The sequence below is a fragment of the Sus scrofa genome, chromosome 13 (assembly GCF_054392235.1).
Source record: "Sus scrofa isolate SSC_HxYL_T2T_F1_AM1 chromosome 13, Sscrofa_HxYL_maternal_Yorkshire_Landrace_v2.0, whole genome shotgun sequence".
Classification (NCBI taxonomy): domain Eukaryota; kingdom Metazoa; phylum Chordata; class Mammalia; order Artiodactyla; family Suidae; genus Sus; species Sus scrofa.
In genome coordinates this window covers 24,078,095-24,090,916 of record NC_139395.1, presented here as the reverse complement: position 1 = coordinate 24,090,916, position 12,822 = coordinate 24,078,095, and the positions used below count along the sequence as shown (strand labels likewise).

At 39.0% G+C, this 12,822-nt stretch overlaps 1 protein-coding gene across 7 annotated transcripts in view; it reads left to right on the top strand.

The window, feature by feature from the left end:
- LOC102158325 (uncharacterized) overlaps positions 1–12,822 on the top strand; it is a 503,690-nt gene that overhangs the window by 391,992 nt on the left and 98,876 nt on the right. For 2 of the 7 annotated variants that reach the window (XR_014822501.1, XR_014822500.1), the window contains one exon: positions 5,111–7,097. The exons of 1 other annotated variant lie outside the window; for it this stretch is intronic. Coding sequence is in view for 1 of the 6 variants with exons in the window: in XM_084987222.1 (XP_084843348.1) it covers positions 5,111–5,200; positions 7,448–7,558 (201 nt within the window). In the remaining 5 variants the exon portion in view is untranslated. Of the gene's footprint in view, positions 1–5,110; positions 7,098–7,447; positions 10,739–12,822 lie in introns of those variants that run through there. 4 more of the 7 variants (XR_014822503.1, XR_014822506.1, XR_014822504.1 and 1 more) reach the window with 3 other exon arrangements.

Below are 12,822 nucleotides of genomic sequence, written 5' to 3'. Positions count from 1 at the left end.
AGTCTACTAATTAAGCTGATTGTTAGTAAAGAGTAGCCCATCATAACTGTCAGCAGTTCTACTTTTAATATGAAACTGGTCCTACTCTATTGGATACTATAACTTAAGGAGGTAGTTTCCATATGTTTCCATAGATATTTAATGGGTGACTATCAAAATGAAGTGGTCAAGTTCATGTTTCTACACCCCCTTAAGCTTCACAAGCATCACCATTATCAAAGCTAATACTATTAGAGCCTTTCGTATGTAATAGTGTCTTGAGTCAGCTTTCCTCAGCTAGGGCTGTAAGATGAGGAGTCACATGTAGGGATTTTATTGGGAAATGGTGTTGTGATCAACACCTGTAAAAGAGTGAGCAAAAAAGGATGAGACAGAGGGACAAGATGTTTTCTTGTCCTTTGGAGAGGTCCCTTTGACTCCCATAGGCGGATCTGGACCTGGCCTTTCAGAAATTGCCCTGAAGTGACTTGAGAGTGCTGTGGCTTTATGCTGACCTCATTGACGATGCATTGGATGTAGGGTACTCTGAGAGCAACAACTCCTTAGCTACGGGCAATTCCCAGAGACTGACTCAGCTGAGATCCATCAACCACCAACACCAGTGCAGGGATGCGTAGGTGCCTCGGTCCAGTCGAGAGGATCCCCATAATCAGGCACCTAAGGAGCATGTGTTACTCTAGCAGTAATTCCATAGTTAACTATGATGACATCTCACTATTGGCAGGAGGAGATAGTGGCTTAGAGAATTAATTTGCTCAAGATTGCATGGCCATAAGTGTGGCCAGATTCTTAGCTCTTTCTGACAAGTTGGAGTGCTTCCTTTTCTCTAGCTCCTAAGCATTTGACCATTCAGATAAAGTCTGCCTGAAATTATCTCATTATCTTCAACTAGGCTTTGTAATTTAGTTCTAAATTCATGACTATACTCTAGCAGAGCTATGCCAATGTCACATGCAGCTCCATCATCTTAAACTACTTCTTTCTGTCCATATTAGGGATCTGAAAAATGTGGCACATTATTTACACTAAGCAGCAGTCTTACTCTGTAAGGTAAATTACTCTACATATAACATTTGGTTTGCATCTATATTTTGCTAAAGTACAGTTAACCTCTGAATATCATTGCTGTGTTTGAGAATTTGGGAAGTGGTGCTTGGGTGGATGGGAGTGGAATTTGATGTAAAGTGTATGTAATAACTACCTCCTATTTTGAAAGATGTTTCAAACAATACAATATATGTAAAGCATCTTGATAAATACTAACTGGCTATCAGGTGTAATATATTATTACAAAGTAAAAAAAGAATAATTCTGAGGAAGCCGGTGTTCGAAAGATTGACCATAATCCAACTCTTCTTTTGCTCGTGGGTAAATCTTTAAACAGAATGACAATTTTGTAGGTAAGTTCATTCATATAAAATTTTTTTAGATTCCACATATAAGTGATATCATATGATATTTATCTTTCTCTGACTTACTTCATTTAATATGATAATCTCTTATTTACAAAACAGAAATAGACTTATAGACATAGAAAACAAATATGTAGTTACCAAAGGCGTTAGCAGGGTGAGGAGGACAAAGATAAATTAGGAGTTTGGGATTAACTTATACACAGTACTATATATAAAATAGATAACCAACAAGGACCTACTGAATAGCACAGGGAACTATACACAATATCTTTAAGAACCTATAATGGAAAAGAATCTGAAAAAGAATATATATATATATATATATAATATTACATTATATTATATTATATTACACTTAATTCACAATGTTGTAAATAAAATAAAACAAATGGTTAAAAAAAACACCCCTCCAAAAAATGTGTTGGTGGACACAAAGGGAAAAAAATGACATTATTAAGTTGTAGTGTTCCTCCAAAAATATGTTTTCATAGTCTGTGTTGACGTGATTTCCACACAACTTGTTTTCATAACTAACATGTGTATGTCTAAATGACACCAAATAAATTAGCTTGCCTTTTAAATAAGTAATAGTTGAAAAGATCTTTGGCTCATAGAGATAAAATTGTAAAAAGGAATAACATTCAAATGTAATTATATTATTTTTCATGTTTTCTGTATGCTGGTAATTGAGAATTTTGTGTAGGTTTGTTATGGAAAACATTGTATTTCTTGTGTATTTTCAATCTCTCTATTCTAGCCTCACTTAACAAAGTGCTTTAATTAGTATTCCTCTTCACTGTATGTGAAATAAAACCCAATTCAAGCTGACTTAAGTAAAAATGGAATTTATTGATCCAGGTAATAAAAAACCAGCAATAGAGTTTGCTGTAGGCCAGGAAGTTGGGCCGCTCTCAAGCTCCCTCTCCATCTCTCACTTCCCTTCTTTCTGTCTTGGTTGAGTTTTCAGATTTGCTCTTCTTCCCTGATGGCAAGACAGCCAAAGCAGTTTCAGCAGTTTGTCTTGTCCAAGATAAGGAAAGCATACCTGCCTCTCTCCTGGTAATCCAATAGAAGTCTCATTTTCTTTCTCAGCTGTTCTGGACCCACCTCTGTGATCAGGTCCAACTTGAACCTGCAAATGAAACGTTAACTGAAAGTAGAGTCAACAGCAGCCAGGCTCCAAAGTTGTCTCCATGGGTGGGGTCAGAGGCAGGCCATTCTCAGAGTATAATTGGAAATTTTTTCCCCAAAAGAATGCAAGAACATAGATGCTGGATAGTTAAATCCAATGAAGAGCCATTGCTACTCCTTAAATCCATAAAGTTGACTTCACAGAAGATAGTTGCCAACAAACTGAATGCCTAGATCAAGGGATATTTTGTGTGTCTCATGGGTCTAAAATGAAAAAAAAGCAAGACCAAAAACTAGGAAACTTTTTCTAACAGTCAAATGAAGCTTCATGAGAGAGGAAAAATGTGCACAGAATAAGTCCTGAGTGCAGGTATGAGTTATAGGCAAAGCACCTTTAACTATTCATGAAAGTTGAGTTTCCATGAACCTTGAGATACTGTTTTAATTTGGATGAGAAACTTCCCTTCAAGTTCACTGTGAGTGGATAATTTTGCAAACTGTCTTTTAATATTGCAGGCAAGATTTGGAATATCCCTATCAGTTTAGAAAGTGTTCATGGGTGGCAGCTTGTCAAGGTTACTTCTGTCAAATGGAAAAGTCATGTTTAAACATGAGTGCATTATTCTCAATGTTGTCATGATTTTTAATAGCTTTTGTGATTATTCCTGGGGAGATGGAATATATATATATGTGTGTGTGTGTGTGTGTGTATAAAACATATATATGTATATAAATATATATATCACAGATGACTTTCCATTAACCTTTCCAGAATATAGAATATAATCTTATAATCTAATACAGGTAACAGAGCTGATGGGTTTCTTTTCCTAACAAGTTTTCAGAATTTATACAATCAGCTCATGTGAAAGTTACAAGGGTGATTATAATTGGTGGACTAGAAAGAATAATTCTAAGCTTTAAACTGGTTTACATGAGTTTCATGTTCATATATTGAAGACACCTTTCACATCAGGCATCTGCTTAAGAACAAACACATTACTGACTATCCCTTTGATGGGGTTAAGTATTGTCCTCCTCTTCCAGTATTGAAATGGCTCTCTTGCCTCAAGGTCGTGAAAATCCAGGTTTCCAGAAAGTGTCCAGCGGCGGGAGGGGGTTACATGAAAGCCTGATGGGGTTGTGAAACACGTAAGGGACAAATCCAGGTGCAGGCCATTGGAAAGTGTTCCAGTGGGCAGGTCCACACTGGGCCAAGACAGTCAGTGTTGCTCCAGGGAAGTGCTGCTGCCCAGTTTAGTCTAAGAAAGAAAGGAGCAAGAGGGTCACAGGATTATGAGAGGCAACACAGGAGCATTGGATTTAGAAACACAGATTCCACAGGAATCCACAGAGGAAATCTAGAGTCTAGAATATTGTTGCCGGAGAGATTTCCACTCCTAAGCTTGGGAACAAGATTTCAGACTCGGGACAGACACATTAGCATGTATTTAGACCTCAGTCCTGGAGGGATTCGAATTCTGGGGAATTATCTAGCCTGGAGCTCAGAGCAGAAGAATATGACAGAAATATGACAACCAGAAGAGGGTGCAATTGGAAGCTTAGTCCAATTAGTCTCAGAAATAAAGCAGATGTCACAGCTGGCTTCACGAAATGTGATCTGTGGCTCAGCGGCTCAAGCATCACCTAGGAGCTTGTTAGAAACACAGTATCTTGGGCCTCCCCAAGATCAACTGAATTAAGTCAGATCTGTACTTTAACAAGATCTTTGGGTGTTTCAAGTGCTCACTAACATTGGAGAGGTTCTAGAACTCAGGGCTGGGCCAGCAGACCCAAAGGTTGGCCTTGATGTTGGGTCTTTAAATGCTGAACTCTATGGGCACTGATGCCTTAGAGCTCCCTGTGCCCAGGTCTTTTCCTTTAACCCTTCCATCCATTCTGTGAGGTGGCCCTTCTCTCATTTCTAAACCAAGGAATTGAGATTCAGAAGAGTTAAATAACTTGCTCAAAATTAGTGACTTATGGAGTTCCCAGTGTGGTGTAGCAGGAATGAACCTGACTAGTATCCACGAGGATTCAGATTCAATCCCTGGCCTCACTCAGCAGGTCAAGGATCCAGCGTTAATGTGAGCTGTGTTGTAGAATGCAGATGCAGCTCAGATTGGGTGTGGCTGTGGTGTAGGCTGGCAGCTGCAGCTCTGATTCAATCCCTTGCCTGGGAACTTTCATATGCTGCAGGTGCAGCCCTGAAAAGCAAAAAAAAAAAGAAAGATTAAATAACTTATAAGGGATGTAACCTGGTTTTATAAAATCTTTGGATTTTTTTGGCCATGCCCATAGCAGATGGAAATTCCTGCACATGCGCCAGAGATCAAACTCGCACCACAGCAGTGACCCGAGCCACTGCAGTGATGATGCTGGATCCTTAACCAGCTAGGCCATCAGGAAACTCCCTAGAATTTTTCAAGAACCCATAAAAGTGGAGAGAATAATATAAAGAATGCTGAGTCCTCATTGCTTCACTCATCATCAACATTGTGCTGCCTTTGTTTTAACCTCCTCCCGTCACAACACATGTATTTTCTCTTTTTTTCCTTCCTCAGATCCTGGATTGAATGTGGCCCTAAGTGACCCCAGAGATTGTGTTATTGAAATCATGTTGAGTGTTACAAGACACAAAGCCCAGAGCTGGAGTAAGTGGAGCAAATGGGAAACCGGGTTAAAATAATACAACAGACGCAAATTCAGTTACTGAGAAGGGGTCCTTCAGACATCGCATCTCTATAGAGTGACAGATTCCTTGCTTCCAGAGGTAGCTCATTCCTCAGATAAACATCTGTGAGCATCTGCAGTAACCTGGGTGCTATGACAAGTGTCCTTTTCTGCAAGGTTTGTGTGACCGGGCCCCTGCCCACCCTCCAGCTCACCTCCCACCGCAGTGCTCGCCCTCCAGGATGGTCTCATTCATATGACAGAGGGCTCCTCCACGCTCATCTAGAATGGTCATTACATATGATGTTTCTGCTGCCTGGAATATTTTGCACCTCGCCATCCAATTTCAACTTCCCTTTTAAATCCCACCATAAACCTTACTCAGAAGAGCTCTCCTGGACCACCCTTCCCCACACCCTCCCATCGCCACACACACATTGTTATGCTTTATGCTACAAATTCACCACACTTAACATCACAGCCTGGAATCTGAACTTTGATTAACAGTGACAGGGTTTGTCTTGTTCATCCGGTTGCCGTGACTCCCAGAAGACCAGCCTTCACAGGGATAGGACAGGCGAAATGTCTCAGAGTGCTTGGCCATTTCCATTCTTTACTTTTATTCATCCACAAAAGAGGTCTCTGAAATTGCTGACTTTCTTTCTTCTTCGTTGACCAGTTGTTTGTGACTTAGCCTTGATACAGAATTCTTAGACAAATGGTGGGTTCTATAGGGCAATGGAAGGGACTTTTACAGGAAATTTTGAAGGACCTGTGGAGTGAGAGGAAAACAAATAGTTTATCCAACTTAATGATTGCGTAGTAAATGGCTAACTCAATGCTCACTGCTATATTATTTCATTTAATCCTCACATCAATCCAGTCAAGTGACTATACTCATTCTACAGTAAATTGACTGTCTTTTTCCTGATAAAATGGCAGTATGCCTTGGCTTTTGCACACCTCTGAGAAAAGCCTTTCTGGTTAAAATTTGATCTTCAAGTGAAGGGGAGAGACATGAAGAAATAGTGGAAGACGTTCTAGGGACAGAAATTGTAGGGAAGGTGGATTTCTGTTCAGATACTATAATAATCCTGCATCAGTCCACCTAGCCCTGGGTAGTAATCACAGTACTGAATATAGGATGAGATGTTAGCCATACATTGAGCTCCTGTTTTGAGAGAGAAGTCTGTATGTAATTTAGGAAGAGAAAGGGGACCACAGACTGGATGATTAGTTTTCAGCTTAACTCTAAGCAGGAAGTCCCATGGTTCTTTCATTCTAGAAATAACTGGGATAATTTTGAAGAGTTCCGATACTAGGGTGAATCTCATAGTGGATACAGATTTATTATGTCAGTGCCCTCGACAAAGAAACAAGCAAAGAAACACAAAAACAAAAACAACACTATTAACTAAGTTGGTGGTGAATCCTAAATTGATAGCATATTTGAGTGGAAACGTAGGAACTCTTTCTAACCACTTTAATATACACCTGCTCTACTTACAGGATATGCCGAATCCTCAGGTTACATAGGAATAGAGGACAGTCATTACTGGGCTGAGCAAATCAATCAGCCAACTGGTTTTTCAGTATTTTCTTGGAACTCCATTAAATCGTCAACACCTAAGATCTGAGTTATGGAGCACAGAAATACCTTTAAATTAACCATGTTTTATTTTTTAGGCATACCATTAAGGAGACAGACAATTCTTGAGTGAAGAACTAACTAGAGACTTATTTCAGTCCTGTTTTTTAAAGGTCATTGTATATAGTCATATCTATAATAAACCACCTCACAGTTCTTGTTCCAAAGGGTAAATGTGGCATTTTCAACATATCCTATTGCCATCTAAAGAATGTCCCTCACAAAAAAAATCATGATATATTACATATGGGTTATATATGATGCCGCCTGAATGGACTGGCTTCTTCTTGGCACTTAGTCAGTGTGATGATGCCTGGAATTGGAAAAACATCCAAGTATTCTTTGCTTTCTTTTTTTTTAAATTTAAGTATGGTTTATTTACAGTGTTTCTTCAATTTCTATTGTGCAGTAAAGTGACCCAATCACACACAGTTCCCTGTGCTGTACAGTGCTGTACAGTAGGATCCCATTGCCCATCCTTTGCTTTCTTATTGTATTTTGTTTTCAGAATAAGGTGTGACTATCCTTTAAAAATTCCCTTCCTATAAAGTATTTCTGTTGGGATTATTGATCACTATAGTCACAGGTATTTGCAGTTACAAGAATGCTGTGAACATGTACTCAGCTGCCACGCTGTGCTCCCAGATGGTCTACAAACAAGATGGTACGACTGCCGAGACCAGCTCAGCAGGTGAGGGCTGAAGAACGGGTGCTGTGAAACTGAAGAAAAAACTTAACATAAAACAAGACACAGAGACATTTATCTTAATTAAAGTTGGGAAGTGGGGACTCAAGGTCTCAGGGACCAAGAGTGCCGCCTCAAGAAACCACACTACTTTTATTGTGCTCTTTAGGATTCGGTCAAGTGAGGAGGGGGCTATAGGTGCAAGATATAGTTTTTTTTTTTTTACTTATTTTAAAGTCACATAGCCAGTAGCTGGCTAAGCTTTTATTCTGATCTTTAGGCATTTAACAGTCATTAGCATTGAGGAAGCTTGGCATCAGCTATCTATGCATAACATCTAGAGAATCACCATTGTGCTTCTGCAGACAGCATCATGCCTATCTGCAACAACCCTGCATGCCTAGGTTTGCATCTCAGTTCTCCTTGCTAATGCATATCCTGCTAATGACCCCTCATAAACCACTTGGGGCCATGAGACTCATCTTCCTCTTATTCTTTAGAGGACATACCATTCTGTGCAAACTGTGTGCCAATCTGCACAGGTCTGGCATGGCTAGACCAATGCATTATGTCCTCATTCAGCTGACCACATGAATAACTTATGCCTTTAGGTCTTTGTTCTTAAGCTTAAGTCATTTACTAGCACTAGTCATTTTCAAGCAGGAATATGGGGTAAAGTAAAGCAGGACAAGATGGAGTTTTTAGCATAGAAAATAGAAACAGAGAGGCTAAGAAAACATTGTAGAAACATGTCTCCCGACATACGACCAGCTAGTCTCATGCATGCATGCATGGACAGAAATTTGTATAGGTCCTAAAATTTCCCATTGGGTTTTGGTTGGCTTTTGAGACTTCTGGAAATTCTGTATGAATATCTCTTTAGGTGGAGCAGAGTGACCCAACTTCAGTGTGACTCATCAATGAGTCATTCTGTTCAGACTGAAGTCTCCTTTAGAAATTATAGGGGCGAGCCATCGCAGGATAGAATTACTGAATGCATCGTTGTGTCTTGGAAGTCCATTATACCCAAATTGGCTGCACTCTCTACCTAGCCTTTTAATAGATTGGAATAAACCACTGGATAATACAAGCATCTGGCAATATTATTCTAGAATATTCTTAGCAATCCAACACAACCCCATCTTCTGATATAATATACCTTGCTTGTTTGTCTTAAATTTTAAACAGAAAAGCTGTCATGTTGCTCATGATAGCAGGTCATTGGTAGGTCTCTTGCCCACAAGGCTAAAACTTCCCAAGAAATCAGTTTCAGGGTATATTATAGTAGTATGTATTTCTCAAACATATATCTTTGATTTTTTTTTGCTTTTCTTTCTTTCTTTCTTTTTTTTTTTTTTCTTTTTAGGGCTGCACCCACAGCATCTGGAAGTTGCCAGGCTAGCGGTCGAATTGGAGCTGTGGCCGCTGGCCTACACAACAGCCACAGCAATGCCGCTGGCCTACACAACAGCCACAGCAATGCCAGATCCAAGCCACATCTTCGACCTACAATACAGTTCACGGCAATTCTGGATCCTTAACCCACTGAGCGAGGCCCAGGATCAAACCTATGTCCTCAGGGATGCTAGTCAAATTTGTTTCCCACTGAGCCGCGATGGGAACTCCTCAAACATTTATCATTTTCTTATTTGTTTCTAGACCACCCCAACTTTCCTTTTTGTTACTTCAAGTGGTAGTTCCCAGGACAGAATGCAGTCTTTTTTAGGAGAGTGATTTTCCCTAAGCAGGAGACACTATTATCTCCTGGAATTGGTTTGTGTGGAAGAGGGCTGGGATTGGAGTTACGCAATGTGGTTTCTAGGTCCAGTTCCCCATTGATTTGCTCTACCTGGTGCATGTCTCCCAACGATCTCCTTAGGAAGCAGTTTCCTCACTGGCAAAGGGGAATTGCTATTCCCTCTGTGGCTACTTCACATTGATGGTGTAAGGATATACAATTATATAGAAGTTACAGAGTTAAAATGCCTACTCAGATGTGAGTTATTACCAGTGAAACAAAGTTTGAGAAGCTCAGATCATTTGCCTAACCTTCATTTCTCCAGGGCTAAGAATGCACTTTTAAAATTATACATGCACTTTATTTCATAGGATCTTTTTAATCGTCACATTAGAGGATTTCATTAGGGGCTGTCACTATTAATTTTATAACAGTATGCTCTACCAGGTCAGCCTTTAAAATTTTGATTGCCCCCTTTTGACTAAAGACTGCTGGAGGAGTTTACAATCCCTTCTTCGATATTCGTAAAGCACAGACCAAAGCATGCCAGAAAGTCACACACTTCATTAAATGACTTCTACTGGATCTAATACATCCTTATTATTTAATTACTGGAAGAAATTATGTGTGAATATTACACTTGGGGGCTTATGCTTTTTTGCACATCCTAAGTCTAGGTCATCAAGTCAAACATATGGAGGTTTGTGCTAATTGATTTCCAAGATCCTTCATAGCTCAAAAAATTTACTAAATAATTTGTGCCCATATAAATCTGGAATTATTATGAGTATTATTATTTCAATACAAAACTGCATCTAATTTTTTTGTTTGTTTGTTTGTTTGTCTTTTTGCTGTTTCTTTGGGCCGCTCCTGCGGCATATGGAGGTTCCCAGGCTAGGGGTCTATTCGGAGCTGTAGCCACTGGCCTACGCCAGAGCCACAGCAACGCAGGATCCGAGCTGCATCTGCAACCTACACCACAGCTCACGGCAACGCCGGATCGTTCACCCACTGAGCAAGGGCAGGGACCGAACCCGCAACCTCATGGTTCCTAGTCGGATTCGTTAACCACTGCGCCACGACGGGAACTCCTGCATCTAATTTTAAACTGTCTTCTTTTTAATCCTTAACATGGATGTCTGACAGCTTCTAACGGATAATATTTTGAAGAAAGTCACTAGATATTTTGAGAATTCATTTTAAGTGTCATTCAGTCATGTAGCCAATGAGGAAGACTTTTAACAATAACATGACAAATATATATTTCTGAAGTATAAATCAACACTCAAATCCATATAATTTCATAATATTTTTCATTTAAGCATCTTTAAGAAAGCATTCTATAACATGAAGTTGAGAGCTTAAATTAGATCTAATGAAAAGGCATGAGGTTTCATTAGAATTGTATAATTTACATACCAAATAGTTACATAAAAGTAAATACAAAATTGCAAAACACATTTGTTTTATCCTCCAAGTCATCAACTTCTGAAAATTACTGTAATTCAAAGAATGAAATTAGATCACTTCCTAACACCATACACAAAAAGAGACTCAAAATGGAATAAAGACCTAGATATAAGACCAGACACTGTAAAACTCTTAGAGGAAAACATAGGCCAAACACTCTCTGACATAAACGACAGCAACATCTTCTCAGATCCACCTCTTAGAGTAATAGTTAAAAACAAAAATAAACAAATGGGACCTAATTTAAAAAGTTTCTGCACAGCAAAGGAAACCCTAAGCAAAACAAAAAGACAGCCCACAGAATGGGAGAAAATCTTTGCAAATGAATCGACCTACAAGGGCTTAATCTCCAAAACTTATAAACACCTCCTACTGCTCAATACCAAAAAAATAAAAATAAAAATAAAAAAAACAACCCCATCAAAAATGGGCAGAAGATCTAAACAGACAATTCTCCAAGTAAGACATAGGAATGGCCAAATAACACATGGAAAGATGTTCAGCATCACTCATCATTAGAGAAATGCAAATCAAAACCACCATGAGGTACCACCTTACACCAGCCAGAATGGCCATCATCAAAAAGTTTACCAACAATGAGTGCTGGAGAGGCTGTGGAGAAAAAGGAATCCTATGACACTGTTGATGGAAATGTAAATTGGTGCAACCACTGTGGAAAACAGTATGGAGATTTCTCAGAAAACTAAAAATAGAAGTACCATTTGATCCAGCAATCCCACTCTTGGGCATCTACCCCGAGAAAACCATGACTCAAAAAGACACATGTACTCCGATGTTCATTGCAGCACTATTTGCATAGCCAAGACATGGAAACAACCTAAATGTCCATCAACAGAGGAGTGGATCAAGAAGATGAGGTACATATACACAATGGAATATTACTCAGCCATTAAAAGGAATGAAATACTGGCATTTTTAGCAACATGGATGGACCTAGAAATTATCATGCTAAGTGAAGTTAGCCATACAATGAGACACCAACATCAAATGCTATCACTTACATGTGGAATGTAAAAAAAGGACAGAATGAAGTTTTTTGAAGAAGAGATACTGACTCACAGACTTTGAAAAACATATGGTGTCCAAATGATACAAGTTGGGGGGTGAGGGGATGTGCTGAGGGTTTGGGATGGACATGCTTTCAAATTTGGTTGTGATGATTGTTGTACATCTACAAATGTAATAAAATTCATTAAGATAATTTTTTGAAAAGTTACACTTACTGTAATTTTTACTATTATTATATGGTAAAAATTTATTTCTGAATATTCATAAGGAAACACATATTGGAACAATTTGAGAAATTTCATTCTTCCTCCTGAAAAGTGGTGAAGAAGTAACATAGCTGCCCCTTGGGAATTGACAGAGATTTTCTAGAACTCCCAGGGAACTGATTCTTTTGTAAAACTAGAGGGCTAACACTGCATTCCTTCACAAGCATAAACAGGCTATTACCAAGATTTCATTACATGATTTAAAATTAATTATTTTAAATTCATGATTAAGCCACCATAATCATCAGGATTCATTACATTATGCTGTGGTTACAGTCAACACCAAAATCTCAGTGGCCAAACATACACAAACACAAAACACATTCATGCTGTGTCTAGTGATGGAGTTTTATTCATAAATTAATGTACAGGCACCAAGGTTGATGGTGCTTCCATCCCACGGGTGCCTCTGTGATCACCAGGAGGGTATAAAGGGAGCATGATAATCCCATGCTCGCTTTTCAAGCTTCTCCACAGTGAAATATATCACTTTCACTGATATTTTCCAGGACCATGCCTAACTTCAAGTGGGGGTGGTGTCAAGAAACTACACTCTCCCTATGTCTGGAAAAAGATGAACCGTAAAATGTATGAAGGATCTCTTACAGGGCATGATTAAAAACAAAGAAGTTAACAAAGATGTATAGCTGGTCATCAGCTTAATATATCAGCTATACATCATGATTATGGACTATGTTCACTTGAAAACTCAGATCGTGTAAAAAAGAATCAAAATTACAGCCTCACCTCTGGAAGGAAAATGCAGT